Genomic DNA, 18889 nt, shown 5'->3' with positions numbered 1-18889 from the left:
TCATGATTTAATGGATACGTCACTAATCCATAATAATCGGATCGATTGAACTAAATCGAATAGCAGGGAAGTGTAACGATCAGTAAACACTCAATCTCACTAGCCGGAAAGGCATTCCTTTACCATTGACTTAGTGGACTTTACACGTTTTTCATAGGTCACCGTGTGGTCCACAAGATAATCGAGGACGTCGATCATCTTGTAAGCTGCTTCTGACCGAGATGAGTGAGCATCATCATCTATCGAAGCATTGTTTTGAGTCTACACAAATGCCCATCAATATCAATCTTAGTTGGTCGTCAGAACGTTAGAATGCTACGAGTATATTATAAATGCGTTTCCCACATATACAGCACTTTGTTCGAAACGCGTTCAGGATGATCCGCTCAAGCGAAGAAAGTGTAGTGACCTCATCGTAAATGTTTTGACATGAATGCAGATCGTCAAAACAACAGATCAACTAATTTAAGCCATAGTCAATTGTTTCGGAAAGAGCTATCCCCAATGCCCTCGCTAATTGGGAACGGCCATCTTCAGGTGTCTCGCCGGTCTTTGAACCGAGCAGCAACAAGAGCTCTTTCCAAATTATCATCGAATAAACATTACATTCATGGATCGATAAGCCAAACATTCCTCCCAGTAAACTCCAGGCCAGATCGCATCGAAACTTTCGTCTCCAAGAGAGCGCTCTTTAGGTGCAACAAAAGTTCGTTAAAAAACCATCTACCTTTGTCCGCCAGTATATCCCTGCTATCATCACGTCAACTACATACAACCCATCGGGTGAATTCAGCTTCACCTGGTCCATCCAAACCTAAGCGCATGAAAGGTGACCGTCGCATACGGCGATTGCGAAACCTCTTATTCTTTTTGACTCTTCTCTCAATCCTATATTACACATATTCGCCCTTCCGACATACGGTACTAGCAGGTGTGCGATGTGCAAGATTGATGAGAGCGGTATTAATGGATGTATGGGATTATAAACAAGTTTTCGCAGCAGAAGAGAAATTAGGAGAACCAGGAAGGGAATTGAATGAAGAAGAAAAGCAAATACGTAGAAAAGCTAGAAAAGATTGTCATAAAAGAAGTGCAAATAGATTATTAGAAGCTTTGAAGAAAAATTCTGGAATTTATGTTAAATTAGGACAACATGTTGCTGCTGTTCAAGTATTACCTAAAGAATGGACACAAACAATGACACCATTACAAGATCAATGTTTCCCTTCACCTTTAGAAGATATTGATAAAATGTTAAAAGAAGATTTAGGATTAGGTATAAATGATTTATTTGAAGATTTTCAACCTAATCCTATTGGTGTAGCTTCTTTAGCTCAAGTACATCGAGCAATAGATAAACAAACAGGTAGAAATATAGCTGTTAAAGTTCAACATGCCGATCTAAAAGAATTCGCAAAGATTGATATGCAGACTGTAAATTTCGCTATACATTTCGTTAAATACATATTCCCAGAATTTGAATTTAGTTGGTTAGGTGAAGAGATGAATCACATGTTACCACTTGAAATGGATTTCACGAATGAAGCTTTGAATTCGAAACGATGTAAAGATGAATTCAAGCATTTAGAAGGAAAGACCAGTCTTTATTTACCTGAAGTCCTATGGGCGGAAAAAAGATGCATGGTGATGGAGTTTATTGAAGGTGCTAGAGTTGATGATTTGGTCTATCTGAAAAATCATGGAATAGATAGAAATCAAGTTTCACAAGAATTGTCTAGAATATTCAGTCAAATGGTTTATTTGAATGGAAATTTCCATGCAGATCCACATCATGGTAATTTATTGATTCGACCAAAAGCGAAAACTTCAACAAGTCCCTTCAACTTTGACGTCTGCTTATTAGATCACGGTCAATATTTCGATATTCCAGATGACTTGCGAGTGAATTATGCACATTTTTGGTTATCACTTATCAAGAAGAGTTCAAAAAAGACTACAGAAGAGAGGAGGTATTATGCTAAGCTGGTTGGTAATATCGATGAGGACATGGTAAGTATCCAAATCACTCGAAGGTGTGCCCAATCCACTAATTAATCTTGGCGTAGTATCCTTTCCTCGAATCAGCTATAACTGGTCAGATCAACATGGCAGACGAGAACAATGACCCTTCATACGGCGATGGTGTTCGACCCACTTCACTGCTCGATCTAGGCAAGGGTTCAATGGACGATAATCAAGTTGGTAAATTACGAGCAGCTATGATGGAGAGGGACGACTTGCTAGTATCGATCTTCGAGCTTTTACGAACGGTACCAAAGTAAGCCTTCATTGTTATATGATGAATACTGCACTGCAGATGCTAATGTACAGATTGTCTTAGGCGTCTACTTATGATTCTAAAATTATCCGATTTGCAACGTTCTTTAGACCAAAGTCTAGCTACAACGCATGGACAGAGTAGAATTTTTGTGATAGTTGCAAGATATTGCTCCAAAGCCGGTAAGTCTACACACTCCGTTCATGCACTATCTCAAGGTAGGCTGATATTCTGTCCATAGTCTGGCAAGATGAAATCCACACAATCCGGCAATCCCTTTTACAAAATGGTATCTCCTTTTCTATATTTCGGCGATTGATCTCATCGTTGTGGGATTACACCTATTGGAATACAACATTAGGTATAGTTGAGTATGGTATGGACATGAAAGCTAGATTTGTCAAGATCAGTCTATGGGTACATGGGTTAGGTAAGGGTGGTTTGAAAGAGGCGGAGGATGAAGCTGCTGGATTACGAACGAAGAGGGAATATGGCAAGACAGCTTTAGGCTTATCTTAGTGGTTCTCTGGTCGACTGCGTTGAGCTCGGTCCAAATTCGTATCTGCTGATGAGCCCAAAGAATTGTTTCCTTTAGGGTAAAATCTGTACAGTTGTAATCAAACGGAAATGCACAAGATGTATATCAACCATTGTATATATTTTCGCCTATGCTTACTTGCATTTCCTATTTCCTTAGTCTATCCCAGCGGTTTTCCAGCCAACTGCACATCATTGACTGTATACAAGCAATAACAATAAGAGTTTTGATCAGGAATCATGTAATCTTTGTAGATCTGGAAAAGACTGTTTTTAATCTAGAGTAGCCATTCTGTTGTTATTATTATTTGGTTGATCAAAACTCTCAATTCTTCTTTCCTCAGGTTTATTCTCACCCATTAAACTTGTAATTCTTCCTAATTCATGTCTTTCATTCTTTCCACCTTCTGCCCCATTAACATATCTAATATTATCCTGTGCTTTCATTAACTTCCGAATCCTTTTAGATTCTTTAACTGGATCTACACCTGGTAAATACATCGCATCGATCGATTCAAGAGGTACACCAGCGGTCTTATAAAACGTGATTATCAGTACAATTTGCTCAAGTTCAAGTATATTCGAAGAACTCACTTCGGGACAGAATAACCATACCAATGGTGCATAAGCGAAATTGAATACTAAGTTATCAAATCAGCAATTGCAGTAATCGCTGATTCGGGATGTGATAGAATATGACTCACCAGCGAATACTAAAAATATACCCCAACCAATTTGGTCAATACCAATTGGAGTTACTTGAAGGATAACAAAGTCAAATAACCATTGAAGGGCAACACATAGACTGATACATAGCGGGGCATTAGTGTGAGTCCGAATAGGATGAAAGCCATCATCCGATATGATATAGCAAATTGCCACTCACCCTCCACCTTTAGATCTGTAGGTAGTGGACAGAATCTCGTTACCTGCGCAAGAAAGACCATATCAGCCATTGCAAAATTCCATCACTATCTGGTTTCTGTTCTCCATTGCCCTCTCAGTCATGCGCTACTCCCGTACAGGCCCTCCTGCCCCCATTCCACCATTCCTTCGGCGCTGAACTCCTTCCGCCTCGTTCCTTCTATTTCGTCCTTTCCTTCTCAGACACCTTCCCCCTTCCAATCCCATCTACACCCATTATGCCTCATCTTAACTGTACTCATGTCTGAGACTGGAAAGCCTCATGAACAAAAGCTGTTCTCAATCGTAACTTACTGTAACACCAAACACCTAAATGGGACGGAAAAAACGGGTATTAGCGACTTCCTTCTTTCTTCCCGAACTTCAGTAAGAAATGGGCAGAGATAGCCACTTGCCTGCCATGAACCCCCATGTGAAAAACGATTGATAGAGGAATAAGCAGACAGTTGCAACGTATCCGGATGCTTTAGTGTTGACTTTGACCATTGCGGCGAGAACGACCATTGTAACTCCCTATTCGTGACACAAACGAGTATCAATCATTTGGTTCTTGTCATATTCCTCTTGAATAATCTGCTAGAAGTATATCGTTCGACTCACCATACAAATTGCTGTTACTATGAAACAATTTCTTCTACCAGCTCGTTCGATCAGGAACCAAGTAAGGAAACTCGCGATGAGAAACCAGACTACAATGAGAGGTAGCAGCAATAGTCAGCTTAAAGGTCTATATGGTAACATCAATACCGCTTACCTTGTAAAAAGCCTGACATTAGAGTTGAAAGATGTTCTGACAATCCTACCGAACCTTCGAAAATGGTTGTCAAGTAGCTAAGGTGAAATCTTATCATCAAAAAAGGTCTTTATGTGGCGAAAATAGGAATGAAGACTTACAAACTCAATACGGTAGATCCGGAAAAGGGTTGCGCTATTGGCAAGCTCATAAGCTTGTTTCCCTAGTAGATTCCAAATCATACATACCGACTTGAATGCAACATGCCTATCTCGATTGGATTAGCTTTCATTTCAAACAAAAATTGATTTTGACTTACAGTGAACACTCTTCTCTTTTCTCTTGGTCCATCATCATTATGCCTGATAGTGAACAAATCAGTCCAAGTAGCTCCATGTTCCTGTTCGAAAGTTATAGCTCGAGTCATATCTTCAATTTGTTCATTCACCAAGCTATCATCTTCAGGTCTATCGAGTAAACAACTGACTACGGATCTAGCTTGATCATATTTTCCATGTGCAATTAACCAACGAGGTGATTCAGGCATGAAAAGAACCATAAATGCCATAATTGATACACTAATAGTTTGTAATGAGAATAATAATCTCCAAGTGATATTTTGAGCTTGGATTTTTAGTCAGCTATAGTTGACTAAATTAGTACATTGTTTTCTTAATGACTTACTTGGATATTGTTGAAGTAAACCATAACCTGCCCAATAAGCAATTAATTGACCAACAATTAAAAAACTTAAAGAAGTACAAATGACTGTTCCTCTTAATTTAGCAGGAGAGGTTTCGCTATCATACGTCAAAAGAAAAAGGTCAGTATCTAGTCTTAGCCTCAAAAAATAAATGAATCTCACTTTTGCCAACTGGGTAAAGTTGAAGTAATGCCTCCTAAACCAATACCAGCGATTATCCTACCAGCAATCAACATGCCAGTATTTTGAGCTGCCACTTGGATAACTGATCCAATGATCATAGGTATAGTGTAAATGTATAATAAAGCTTTTCTTGGGAATCTTTCACCGAATAAAGCGACTAATAAAGCACCAACGAAACATCCAAGTTCTGTAAAACACCCAAAATATATCAATTCATCGTTAGTTTTCTTAACCCATAGCTTGATGATGAGGTATCAAGAAAAATCTTACCGAATAGACTAGTGACGGTACCTTGCATTGAAGTACTGAGGTTGAACTCCCGCTCGACTACATTATAATAATTGTATTCAATAAATGAGAATGGTCAAATGATGATGTTTTCTGACTTACAAGCTGTTGTGGTGATCACAGCTCCAAGGATAGCATCTACGCATTATTCCGTTCAGTGCAACATCAATGAAAAATAATCCCATTATACATACCATCAAGACCGAACAGGATCCAACCCATCTGCAAGCATTAATATTATATAAGTGATCTCACCGTATGTCAGTACGACTGACTCGCCACTTACACCAGCTGTCAGGGAGATAGCTACAGGTAGCTTGTTACCTCTCAATCCGAGATAAGGCATTTTGAAAATTGAAAGTAAATTTGAAGTCGTACCTCGTATAGATATTTGAATTTATGCGTAAATAAGCTTAAGTTGGGAATATGTCTAGATATCAGGTATTTCGATATTCCAGAAAAATTATTGATTGTTAGACTACTTTTACCTTCATACCCTCTTCATATCTTTTGAGTCTCATCCTATATATCTGATCTTCATTGCCAACATCTTAACCGCTTTAGACCGCTATGTACCGATTGATTTGTGTATCATGTCAATTAGCAGAATTTTAGCGTCCTTTCAATCTTCATTCCTCTATTGTCCCTTTTGATACTCATGAGCCCCTCATCAAACCCCTTTCCCCCCTCATTGGGGCTTGATGACTCATGTTAGATACGGTAAATGACGCTATATCGAGTCATGGTTCGGCACGGTGCACGGTGTGGACGGTACTTTGCAGTCATCAGGTGGTAATTCTTAAGATACAGATCAATGTTGTTTAGAAGAGCCGCTGGTATGATAGCAGAGACATAAAAGCTTAAAATAGAACATACGTAGGGTTGGCATTCTTAATTAGCGTTAATTAACGTTTTACGAAACAGCGTATCGGGTTGGAATCGGCAATGCGCCGAATTCCGAGTACCGAACAGCGAGTAGCAGTAGAGTCAGACTTTCCGATGAAAGCTTGAACAATGAAGGCGTCTGCAGGTCAATAAGCTGAGGTGCGCTTCTCCAAGTGCCATACGAATCTTAGCTATTTATACATCATGACATTGATGAAGATCTCCGTACATATTCCGTTAATCATCTATCAACCAGTCTCGCCATGCTGATTCACCTTCATACCTACAAACAAAGCCCATAAGCCAAAATCATATGCTAATCTTAGACTACCAGCAGCTACATATGCAATCCAGAATCTATCTCCTCCAGCTAACCATCCGGTAATTGTCGGTCCAGTAGTAGAAGCTAATGTTCTAAGCATACTAGTTATTCCATTGACAGCTGTAAGTTCATCTGTTGGAACTACAGCAGCTATGAATGCTGCTCGAGGCGCTTGATCCATGTTATTTAAGCCTGTCCTAATGAAGAATAGAATAATTGTCATTACAAGTGAATTTGGTGCGGGGAAGAGAAGAACTGCAGCTGAAGAAGGTATATGAGTGAATACCATCGTGTTGATTAAACCTAAATGATTCGCCAATGGTCCAGCTGCTATGGATGATATTGCAGCTAAAAAGTACGATATACTGGTTATATCTCCAAGTGTTCCATTTGATAAACCAAATTTTTGTGCTAAGTAATAAGTTGTCAAGGCGTATCCAACCATTCCATCTGCAAGGGAATCAACGGCTAGTAGGAACCATAACTTGTACATGATTTTACGAGTTGGATGACTGATTTGAGCGAGTTTAGACTTCCAACCGGATTTTGGCAACGCGGGTGGAACACCATTCGATGAAGTGGGCCTTTCTGGAATTGAAGAAGTCTGAATGGAAGATAGAGGTATTTGATTGACCGTCGATCCTCCTTCTCGATTACCATTATTGTCATCTTCCAATAATCCTTCCGCTTCTTCCGCTTGTCCGTCTTCTATAGAGTTGCCACGTTTCGTGCTCACTTCAGTCTTATCACTCATCAAATATATGCAAATAGCTCCTATTGTTCCGTTGATTACATATAACCAAAACATCGTATGATACGCTCTAGTATTATTCCAACCTTCTTTATGGCTTAACCAATTAACCACTCTTCCTGATAATTCCGTTCCAATTGCTGAACCTAATGCGGAGGTAACTACATACCATGATAAAACATCACTTCTAGTTTTAGAACTTTTAGAAGTTGTAGTTGATAATATTGATTCTTCTATTGCTCTAAATGGACCAAAATCTCCACCTGTTGCGCTAATTATTCCTACTACAGAAGCTAAGAGTAATATCCAATAATTTTCAAAATAAATAAATATTAATCCGGATAAAATCATCATTATACTTCCAAATAAAAGGATATTTCTACGTCCTATACGATCAGCCACTAAAGTTAAAATCACAGTGAGGATGACATCTCCTGCTAAAGTAAGAGTCATGAATGCTCCTATACGAAAGTCGGAAAACCCTAATGCTGAAAAGTACAAAGCGATGAAGATCCCATTTGAACCGTAGGCGAACATTCTTGTCGTCCGAGACATCAGAACTAACCATGAGTCAGGACCAGTCGTCCATAACGATGTCAAACCAAGTTCAGCGAGAATTCGTTCGACGCTGAACCGAGATGAGGTAGTCATTGTTTAAGTCGGGGCTGTTAGACGGAAACAAGGAGTCGTGATGAACAAGAGCTCGACAAGAAAGGCAAATTGAGTCGAGCAAAGGTTTAATGTCTGGGTTTTCGTTATGCATGATAACAAAATGAGGTGATAGAATGTCCGACTCAATTCGGGAAAATGAACAATCCAATCGATATGAAGGGAAAAGGGCACTTAGAATAACTAACTCACTTGGATCACGTCAATAAAATATGAAATATAATGGGAAGTCATATCATTAGGAATTGATCGGATTTGCGCGAAGAAAGCTCTATTACGTAATTACCCAGTCATCCTCTAATCGGGGTTTTGGATGATGGTTTGAACATGTGGCAACTGATTCCGTTGATTCACTCACGTGGTATTTGATATTTCAGAAGGTTCTTTCACTACAACCATGGAAAGCATATAATAAATGGCATAAAATGATAAAGAGGGAGAGGTGAACAGAATACATGTCATTATCTAGATTTCTGCGCTTTCGTTAAATCGAAAACTATGATGTATTTATGGATCTTGCCCTCATCTGCTTGGAAAAGTATATTATACAGTATCAATTTCCGCCTATCCCCCGTCTCGACCTCCTGAAACGATGTTTCATATGCTACTCCTCCCTATTAGCGTATGCGCTTAATATATTGTTATCGATTAAAAACCAGGAGGGAGGACTCCTTGAGGTTGACCTTGTTGAGGACCCCCCAGAAGCTATAAAGCAAAAGACGTTTTTAGTGCAATTCGAGCAAGATTTGAACAATGTGATATTAAGAGGTCGTGAACGTCACACTCACTTGTTGTTGACCTTGAGATTGCATTTGCATTTCTCTTTCTTGTTGAACAACCCTAGTTTCATCTTCAATTGCCAAAGCTAAAGGTAAACCAACTAAAAGAGCAGAAGTAGAAATCCACCACGCTAAAGTACCAGTAGATTGAATTGTCCAACTTGCCCAACTTGCTGTTGTTTGATATTTACTATATAAAATTGATCGAGTTTGAGGAGGAACAATATCTTTTAAAGCTACTAATCTTTCATAATAAGTTTCATCATCTGGGTTAAAATCGTCTTCTAAATCTTCTGAGAATGTCGAAGAAACTTCTGAATCGGTTTCGTAATCGGATTCACGTTCACCTTCACCCAAATTTTGGGAAACCTCTGGTGCGGACTCATCTTGAACTTCTTCTACAACTACTACCATTGTATTTGTGTGACTCTGTTGAGATGTTTTGAAGAAGGTGTATGTCTTATTTTTGGAGTTGTGCAATAAAAGAGTATGACGATCAATGAAAAATCAGAACAAGCGGAAGGATGAGGGTCAAACGACATACGATATAAAATGGGAAACTCGAATAAAAATTCAATTGGATGCACGTCACTGATCAATCTCTCATTTGACCGATTCAGACCATTTATTATTATGCAGACAATAACGAAAAGAAGCAAACCTATAACATGCATTAAAGATACAGAACATTATAACACAGTCACACACGATAACGTCGCCTTAAAACCTATCTTTATTGGCCGACTATCAAATCAGATCGCACAAAAGAAAAGTGGATTAAGATAAAAATATATGCTAGAGAGGTCTCATCTAACTCAGCTAGTCACCTAATTCTCAAGGGCATTGATTCTCGAAACGGCCACGACAAATCTATTCTCAATTCCATAACAGATAAGCACATGCATCGTCCGCCAATATTCCCATCAATTAATTGGAATCTATCGCCTTAAAGAAGACAGAACAAACGTTGAGGCGTCCTTCAACATGTTACAACACCCTTCTCAATCCTACTTGAATCAAGGTTCAGGAGGACAAGGTGGACAAAGCAATGGAAATGTACCATGGGGCGGCCCATTTCCAAGTTTACATTTGTGGCCTTTACAAGATACTTTCGTAATGAAAATGATTCATCTACCGGACGGTCAAAGAGTAAGTTGCACTCATATGAAAAGACCTACTCATTAATCTTAACTTTTCCGTTGTCAACCATTCGCGTAATACCTGATTAAGAGACACTGGATTAAGAGACAACGGTGCTGATTATGTTAAATGAATCTTTTGATAGATTAAAATAGGACGTCAAACAAATACCAAAACAGTACCTGGAGAGCGTAATGCTTATTTCGATAGTAAGGTGCTATCGAGGTTGCATGCTGAAATTTGGGAACAAGGAGGAAAGGTGAGATATATCGATTTCACAGATTCTGTAAAGCTGGGATGCGATTTGCTAAGTACACTCTGATATGACTTGATCAGATCTTCATCAAGGATGTAAGGTCGTCGAATGGTACTTTCATCAATGGGGAAAGGCTTAGTCCGGAAAGTGTGGAGAGTGAACCGTTTGAATTGAAAAATGAGGATCAAGTCGTAAGCTGAAACTTCCCGTCTTCATCTTAGCAATACTTCAAACATATCCTGCAGCTTTAGAGCAACAAGATTTCCGCTGACCACTCTGCGAATACAGGAATTCGGTATAGATATCGTTAGTGAGGATAATCGCACGATAGTCCATCACAAAGTGGCTGCAAAGGTATATTGCGTGTTTGGACCGGAGGATGCAGCTTTGAGTGCTCGGTGAGTTGTCATTACTTTTTTATATTGCCCGCGGCTCAGTCAATTTATCTCTTACATTGGACGATGATACATAGGGAACTGGTAAATTATCAAAATCAAGATACTCGAGGAGTAAGGCGTATGCCTCCACAGCAAAATGGGCACGCCAACAATCAACTTTCCCAAATGGGTCCTTCAATCATGAGTTCTGGAGGTAAATCTAGCGGACTGAGCTTTGATCATGTTCTCACCAAACTGCAAGTGAGTCCGTTACTTGTCGTATACAGTATGCAAACGCAGCTGATTCTCTCAACTACCCAAGAATGAACTCCGCGCAAGTAAGGAGACTGGAGCGGAATTGCAAACACTAGCGACGACTTTCACAGATATACAAGATACGCTGGGCGGAGGATTGGTGAGTCGTTTCGCTGTCTCCTTAAAGAAAAGAGTATTGTCTTGACGTCATTCCCCTGTATTAGCCACCTTCGCAAAATGGCTCAGCTACCCAATACATACCTCCTCAGTTCCGGTCTGCCTCGGCGGAAGCACAAGCTGCACTGGCTGGACCTCACGGCCAACAAGCGGCTGCATTTATTGCTTTACAGAATCAATTGACGGAGACTCAAGCATCACTAGGATCTCAGCTGGAAAAGATCAGGCTATTAGAAGGTCAACTGAAAGAACACGAAAGCATTCAGAGTGAGATCTCGACAATGAAAGAACAGATAGAAGAATCGAAAAGGGAGGTTTCTTTGCTATTGGCAAGCGGAGGCAGCATTCTTGGTGGATCTCACAGAGGAAGGCAATTGACGAGGAGGAATGAAGATGATGATGACGATGACGATGATGCTAGAAGTGTTATGACAATGATGGATAACGAAGAGGCGGAACAAAGGGTCAGAGATCGTCGTAGAATCGAAAGAGACAGTCCGGAATCTCGAAGAGATAGAGATAGGACCAATGGTGTCGATCGACCGCGGACACCTGAACCTACCAACGTGAACGGTGATCGCGATTCAGACGAAGATCAACTCTCCGCCTCTTCCTCTTCTTCTTCCTCTTACCCGAACGGTATAAATACGATAAGCAGTACACGAGAAACAGAAATTATCGAACAAAATGCCGAACTAGTAGGCAAAATAGCGACACTATCGGCCGAAATACAAGAAGCTGTCACACTATCTCAAACGCTTCAAAGCCAACATTCGGAAGCTATGTCAGCTGTCAGACTCCTTACTGAGCGTGTGGGCGTTCTGGAAAATGGAATAGCTTCGAAAGTTGCTGAAGAAGTTGAGAAAGCAGAATCTAAATGGGAAAGTTGGAAAGTGAAATTCGAAGAAGGATGGAGAAAAGAACGTGAATCTTGGGATTCAGAACGTGAGCGATTAAGAGGTGTAGTTAGAGAATGGGAAGAAGCTTCACGAAGAGCACACGAAGAAGAGGAAGAAAGGGAATTGAATGAAAGTCTGAGTGAAGACGAATCTGAAGAGGAAGAAGATGGAAATGAAGATGAATCAAATCAAATTCTGTCACTTGATGGATGGAAAGGTGGTAATGATGCAACTTCATCAAATTCAAGTAAATTACCAGGTCTGAATGGTAATAATCCTGGATCTAGGAAATCAAGACGTAGAAAGTCAAGTCAAAAAGCAATTTTGGCAGTTCAGGCTTTGAAGGACTTATCAGATCCTATATCGTCTTCCTCTTCCAATGATAAGGATAATAATAATGGATCATCTACACCTAAATCCTCAACTACACATATCTTACCTTCTGTCAACGGAAATTCATCTTCGAGTGGTCTTAATAATGGTGGAGGAAGTATAAGAATAAAGAATAGAAAAAGAGGTCAATCGAAACGATCTCATAATTTAGCTAGATCAGGATTAAGTCGTACGATCCAATTAGATGAAAAAGAGAAAGAACATTCAAATTCATCGGAATCTGGAAGAGAAAGTGTATCTACCCTTAAAGATAGTGATGAGACTGATGTAGCGAAGACTTCTAATGGTAAAACAAAGAGTAAAGAAATTGAAGGACAAGTAATCAGGGTGAGTACAATCACGTTGAATTATAACTTAAAATAGCAAAGAAAACTGATTCATTATCATTCCTAGCCGGTCCCTGTGTTTACAGTCTTGGTGGTTTTGGTAGCGGCAGGTGTATATTGGCATAAATTTCATAAAGATTGAATGAACCATCCATCATGTTCATCATTCTCTAACGATTTAGCGCTTCACAAATTGGGTAGGAGGGTAATCAGACTGTAAAGACAGACATGTCTACTTGCTATTGATGAGCTTGAGGTATACTTTGTAATCATTAGTCCCTTGTCATACATATTTCCCTTTTTTACAATATCAATCATTTAATGACATGCATCGTTACGACCCCTGTTCCCTAAAGATAGGCCGAACGATTAGGAAGGCTGCAAAACTAGATTGCAATGTGACTGGTTGCATAAATTCTCAGCAGTCAACGATAAGCTTTGATTATATAATTATGTATCTAGTCATCTTCTCCACTTAAGCCCCTTTCTTGAGCACCTTCGAGTAAAGATTGAGCTAATACAGTGTGTGTATCTCTTGAAGCGGTGATAGCTTGCTCGATCATCTAAAGTGAAAGAGGTATTATCAGTACATATTTATCATTACGCATTTCAATGCCTCCTGATCATGATTCCACCCTTGAGGTAATCAATCATTGATAAATGGGCTGAGTTAAATTAGAACTCACCTGGATAGCTTGATCAATTTCAAGTTCACCTTCCATATATAAATTTGTTAATTTGCCTAAAGCAGGTAAAACTCCAATTAATAATTTTCCACTTTGATCTTTTTCTTCATTTTCTTCAGGATCAACTAAAATTTGACCATTTTTATTTGAAATTACTATTGAACCTGTACTTAAACCATTCATAGGTATTCCAGCATCTGCTATAGCAGAAGAAGCAACTGTTAATCCAGATGAAATTACATTAGAAGTTGAATCTGATTCTAAAATTAAAAGATAAATATCAATTGAAGATTTAGGAAATTGTTCAAGTTGAATAGCTGGAATTAATGATTGTGTAAGTAATTGTGATAAATGAATTGGTTCTGTATCCTATAAACGAAGATGAAGTGTTCGTCAAATTTTATTATATTATATGTTTAGAAGAGAAATTGAGATTTACTCGTAATGGTGCACGACGAGGATCAGAAGCGAAAGGAGCAAATTTAATTTCTAAATTTAACGTTCCTTGAGGTGTATATGGAGGTGCTTTTGGACGAGGACCGTATCTAAGTGTACAACAGCAGGTAAGTAAGATAAAACAAGACGCGATGACCATTCAGTAATGCTATAGATGCATCACAACAAAAGAACTTACACTGAACATGCTATTTTCACTCCTCCCGATTCGATATAACCACTACCATTCGCTTGCGATATCAAACCAGTCTTTAAAACTACGAAGGACACTCCCAATTTAGCTCTCCCCGGTATATGTGATTGATACGTAGATTTACCGAGTATATAAACAAATGAACGTGGATTGTCCACTTACATATGGGTCTGGCTTCTTCGTTTCCTCTATCAACTCTTTTAGAAGGTCCAGCTTCTGGTTCTTCATCTAATGGCTCATATATGGGCGGTATGGACACTTCTGGTGCTGGTATACGTCTACGATCGAATGCAGTAGCCATTGCAGATAAATATGCTTGTTGGTGATCTTTGGTGAGATGTGTAGATTGATATGTAGGGGTTAGAAGTTAATTTGGAACAAGTTGAGTTGATCTTGAAATGATGAAATAGCAGAATTCGCGAAATGAAATCACCGGATCGAAACCCAATATTCTACGTTAATTTAATTTATACCAGTAAAGTACATTTCCATGGTAGGTGATACGACGATAGATTGCAATCTCAATCCAACTTGTATGGATGCAACGATATTCATTTATTCGATTCATGGTTACATTGGACATCATTTTAAATACATAATGAAATATAATAAAATATATAGGCAAGATTCAGGCCGATTTCATCAATCTTGTTTTAGAAATGAGCGGCTAGACAACCTTGTCTGTGTTAAAAGAAACTTTCTAGATCCACTGGCAGAGCTTTACTGGTTAGGTATTCCTTTCCATAAAAGAAAAAAAATATAAAGAGACCGGTCTAGCTACAATAACGGGATCATATACAATTTGATTCAAGAGAAAAGAAAAAAGAAGTAACAAAAAAGAATTGAAATTTTGAACAAATACTAACTCACTCTGAATGTCGCTGGGAGAAACTGAACCAAATCGGGTTTATGGGGTGCACAAATAAATACAAACATTCGATCGAGGTGGAGGTAGTCCACTTCTTGTTAGAGTAAAGTTGACTATTTCTGCAGAGCATTCATACGTTCATATTTGCTTAGTACAAGGAGAAGTGTAGCGAAATCTCATCCACTCAGATACAGTCAGAGGCAAAATATGGTCAAAGAAAAGAAGGTGATAGAAGGGTCGCACAAGCTGAAAAGCGTAAATTAAGAAGATGCGGCGTTCTACTATCTTGCGGCATGCTGCAGATGTATCGCAACGTACGATAGAGCATGCAAAAAATAATTTGCTTTATCACCATGGCCTCACATTGCAAAGTATAAGCAGCTGCTTGAACCTTCTTTTTCTCTCTTATAAACACGTGAGATTATACCTTTGCCTCTTTAAAATGGTTATCAAGCTTTCTAATATTAAACCTTGGAACGGATCGTGCACTTCCTCTTTTCACAATACTAATATGAATCATTGAATCAATTTAGGGGAATCTGCCTTGGAGGGAATCCCTATTGGCAGTAGAATATTCCCCAGTGGGTGATAGATGAGGATGATTTATAGCGTAATTATCAGGTTCAGAAATATTGGAATTATGTTCGATCTATCACACCAATCAATTTTATATTTCTCCATGGTCAAATATCGAAATCAATGGTAAATTGCTTACTCTCACTTTGACCATTGGTCCAATCATTGAAACTTGACTTCCATTTTCAATGTCAGATTTCATCTCTTTGTATGATCCATTACCTTCTTCAACAAGTTTAGGATTGATTAAATCGGTTGAAGGATAAGTGTGATTTGTAAATGCTTTTGAAATTCCACCGCTTGATTTACCAGAAGATAATAATGATATTTCACCTCCTTCTTTTTTGAGCTTATTGTGAAGTAATCCTCGGATAGTTTGTCTTCCTACTAAAGCAGAGAGTACTGAATGAAAGTATAATGTAGGTACACATGTGATCACGAATTTTCGCCAGTCAGCTAGATAAGAGATAAGCATTGAAATTTAGCATTATAACTACCGGGTAATGTCATATGACTTTGTACTTACAGGTAGGAGATCCCGCGACTTGATCAGCACTTTCCAGGATAAGAAGTAAGATGACAGGTGGCAACCTATACCCAATTGCGTTCAATACGAGGTCAATCTCATTTCGCTAACTCAAGACAGTCTCATTCACTTACATAGATTCGTACATCAGAGCGAATAAATTGTGCAGTAATCGGGTTTCGTTGTGGAAAATGCTATCTTTTGAGCGAAGTAATAAGGTCGTAACTGGGAGAGAAGATAAAGAAGTCTGCAAATCAGCTGAGAGACTCGAGTTACCCAATCAGAAAAAGAGTATGAGCATTTACGTGAAAGACACAAAGTAGCATCCATTGCGAGAGTCAAGGCACCCCATACTCTGCTCGAGTGGATATAATCTTCGAAGTATCCCGGTAGACTGGGTAAATTCTCCATGAGCAAAGCGGGCAATTTGTAGCCTTTGATGACAACTCTACCATGACTTGTCAACCTGAATTGTCTAATTCATCACTCGTTGGTACAGCAGATCGATAACTCACACAAAGGCAGAGATGAAAGGCGCAATAACCACGATAGCGAGTGGAGGTAACAACCATCGTTTCTTGTTGGCCATCTAACAATATCAAATGGTCACTCAGCTACTCCCGACACTGGAATCTCAGAAGTAGCAGAATACTCACACTCCAAGCTCTGTGAGCATAGTATATAGCTGCAGACGCATTGAAAAAGGCTCCAATGAGTAAAATAGTTTGATCTACCATATACAAAAAGCGATAGATTGTGTGAAATTCGGTGGCTGCGTGGTACACCAATTTATATGTCTTACAAGCGCATCGCGTCAATCTTGGATTCTTGCCCTAAGAGGTATGATGAGTAACCACTTACCTGAGCACAAGTCAAGCCTAGTGCGGCTCTGATAGATATCGAGTCAATAACGAATACACTACACTTGAAAGCTGCTGACTCGACTCACATGCTAACAGAACAGCCAAGACCGACGAATCCGAGGTATAGTGAATTATCACTTTTCTGGAAATATTCAAAGTACTGAAATGTCTTGGTTACGATTGAGCTGACGATGAGAGATTGAAGGACAAGGGCAAATACATTCCACCACTATGCGTTTCACGGTCAGTGACAAGCTGTGCCTTGGATCATCATGGAGGATTTGAGAAGCAGGATGTTGTGATCATATAGTAAGTAGGGAACAACTTACAGTCGTTTTAGAGGGGTTCGAGCCCAAAGATTGCCATAGCATAGCATCGAAGTCAATTTGGTAGCCCCCTTGCATGGTGGAGTCATAGCCTCCCGCTGTATTAGTGGAAGCCATATCAAGTAAGATAGATCGGCTTTTCAATGGTGAGACTGGTTGGTGTGTCACAGTTTATGCGAAAACTGGATATATGTTTACATGATTGAAGGAATGGGCCGAGGAGATACGAGATCATGTATTTTATATCTTTTCCAGACCTCCCTTACTCATAGATGATAAGGTAATATTTGATGCCCCAATGGAGCCATTTTGATAGGCTTTTTGGCGCAAAAGGACAGATTACGACAAGCTTTATGAAGGATGATTGATAATTACCTTTCAAAGGATTCAATAGTGTAAACAAGATTATGTTGTCTTCAATGACCATCTTTGATTGTCCGTTGACTAGGGGCTCCTACTGCCAGTCCGACCGCGCGACCCTTAGTTGATGTACCAGAATGATGAAGAACTGAATGGAAATGAAATGCAATGATATTTGATCAATTAAGCTGTATGGATAGGATCATATCACATGTGTACTGTATCTGTGGTGGCTGAAAGAGGGTACAATTCACAAAAACAATACACGATCGATACAGCTCCTAATTTGTTTGTATCATTCAAGTGATTGTTTGAACGAATATCACAAAGGTACGGTAGATCCTGTGCACGTTTTCAATTGCGCTTAGGGGTGGTGGAATTAACGGCTTGCCCGCCGAGCTCGATGCTAGATCTTAGATTAGACCTGAGATATTTAGTTCGTGAAGCATACAAGGGATAGCTTTAGTCTAGGATGCAAAGCCACATATCTTTTCTACGTGTGAAACTGTTCGCTAATTTCGGCGAAAGACTGGCGTTTTGCTTTATCGGGATGTTCTCCTGAGTATAAAGCTAAAGGAACTGGTCGATATTGCGAGCGAGCGAGCGGTGTGAGGGCAAAGTATATTCCGCGCTGGTTCATTTATCAGGGATTGATTTGAAACGTTGTTAGTCAAACGTACCCTTCTGGTTGATCGCCATGGATGCCGAAGTGGCTAGTACCGTTAAAGCATAGTGTCAATGCGCACAATCTACCTCGATCGAACGTCGGAAGCGAATTGGACATTGTAGATTTGTCGGACGCATATTCAAATGAGTGAGATTTCACACAGTGAGTGCACCATGAATCAAGCCGGTGATGAGGACTGTTGATAAGCAAGCAATCAAGCTGAAGTGCATTCCACTCCTTTTCTTACACTCACTCCTTTGGTAAGTGGGTGATCAATTGCGAATATGATCACGAAATCACGCAATGTTTCTTGAGATGTAATCATTTCAAACATGAACAACCTTTATCTGCCATCCCTTCGAAATTCGTAAACACGGTAAAATGTCGGAAATACCTACATCATCTACAAAAGGAGTATCGCTTCTCGATAGAAGGCTTCAAAGTTCTGGTTTCACTAACGTACAAGCACTTGGCAAGGTAGCTGACGCTGTAT

The 18889-nt window shown here is 39.4% G+C and overlaps 7 protein-coding genes across 7 annotated transcripts; 2 read left to right on the top strand and 5 right to left on the bottom strand.

Moving 5' to 3' along the window:
• Positions 1-822: 822 nt before the first annotated feature.
• I206_102080 (uncharacterized protein) lies at positions 823-2797 on the top strand (the record flags this gene model as incomplete). Its single annotated transcript, XM_019158526.1, has 4 exons — positions 823-2010; positions 2067-2278; positions 2342-2460; positions 2520-2797. 4 exons carry the CDS (start codon positions 823-825, stop codon positions 2795-2797), a joined length of 1797 nt encoding a protein of 598 aa, XP_019008272.1.
• Positions 2798-3088: 291 nt separating this feature from the next.
• Positions 3089-5992, bottom strand: I206_102079 (uncharacterized protein; the record flags this gene model as incomplete). Its single annotated transcript, XM_070202501.1, has 17 exons — positions 3089-3349; positions 3410-3456; positions 3520-3620; positions 3702-3744; positions 4034-4048; positions 4135-4252; positions 4340-4428; positions 4494-4570; positions 4634-4667; positions 4721-4739; positions 4792-5096; positions 5157-5272; positions 5338-5545; positions 5629-5685; positions 5749-5784; positions 5841-5868; positions 5933-5992. The coding sequence occupies 17 exons, from the start codon at positions 5990-5992 to the stop codon at positions 3089-3091; spliced, it is 1614 nt and encodes a 537-aa protein (XP_070058602.1).
• A 787-nt stretch (positions 5993-6779) lies between these two features.
• I206_102078 (uncharacterized protein) lies at positions 6780-8255 on the bottom strand (the record flags this gene model as incomplete). The annotated part of the gene is made up of 1 exon (XM_019158528.1): positions 6780-8255. The coding sequence occupies one exon, from the start codon at positions 8253-8255 to the stop codon at positions 6780-6782; it is 1476 nt and encodes a 491-aa protein (XP_019008274.1).
• A 666-nt stretch (positions 8256-8921) lies between these two features.
• I206_102077 (uncharacterized protein) lies at positions 8922-9466 on the bottom strand (the record flags this gene model as incomplete). Its single annotated transcript, XM_019158529.1, has 2 exons — positions 8922-8978; positions 9062-9466. The coding sequence occupies 2 exons, from the start codon at positions 9464-9466 to the stop codon at positions 8922-8924; spliced, it is 462 nt and encodes a 153-aa protein (XP_019008275.1).
• A 570-nt stretch (positions 9467-10036) lies between these two features.
• Positions 10037-13017, top strand: I206_102076 (uncharacterized protein; the record flags this gene model as incomplete). The annotated part of the gene is made up of 8 exons (XM_070202500.1): positions 10037-10201; positions 10338-10451; positions 10529-10639; positions 10737-10846; positions 10921-11086; positions 11148-11240; positions 11305-12876; positions 12943-13017. 8 exons carry the CDS (start codon positions 10037-10039, stop codon positions 13015-13017), a joined length of 2406 nt encoding a protein of 801 aa, XP_070058601.1.
• Positions 13018-13333: 316 nt separating this feature from the next.
• I206_102075 (uncharacterized protein) lies at positions 13334-14511 on the bottom strand (the record flags this gene model as incomplete). The annotated part of the gene is made up of 5 exons (XM_019158531.1): positions 13334-13438; positions 13562-13930; positions 14001-14106; positions 14196-14274; positions 14373-14511. 5 exons carry the CDS (start codon positions 14509-14511, stop codon positions 13334-13336), a joined length of 798 nt encoding a protein of 265 aa, XP_019008277.1.
• A 1096-nt stretch (positions 14512-15607) lies between these two features.
• On the bottom strand, positions 15608-17486 carry I206_102074 (uncharacterized protein; the record flags this gene model as incomplete). Its single annotated transcript, XM_019158532.1, has 10 exons — positions 15608-15727; positions 15794-16110; positions 16181-16245; positions 16315-16405; positions 16486-16628; positions 16696-16769; positions 16837-16977; positions 17042-17069; positions 17130-17272; positions 17373-17486. The coding sequence occupies 10 exons, from the start codon at positions 17484-17486 to the stop codon at positions 15608-15610; spliced, it is 1236 nt and encodes a 411-aa protein (XP_019008278.1).
• Between the last annotated feature and the right edge of the window lie 1403 nt (positions 17487-18889).

This window comes from Kwoniella pini, chromosome 2 (genome assembly GCF_000512605.2).
Source record: "Kwoniella pini CBS 10737 chromosome 2, complete sequence".
NCBI lineage: Eukaryota > Fungi > Basidiomycota > Tremellomycetes > Tremellales > Cryptococcaceae > Kwoniella > Kwoniella pini.
This window is presented reverse-complemented; position numbering and strand designations above follow the sequence as displayed.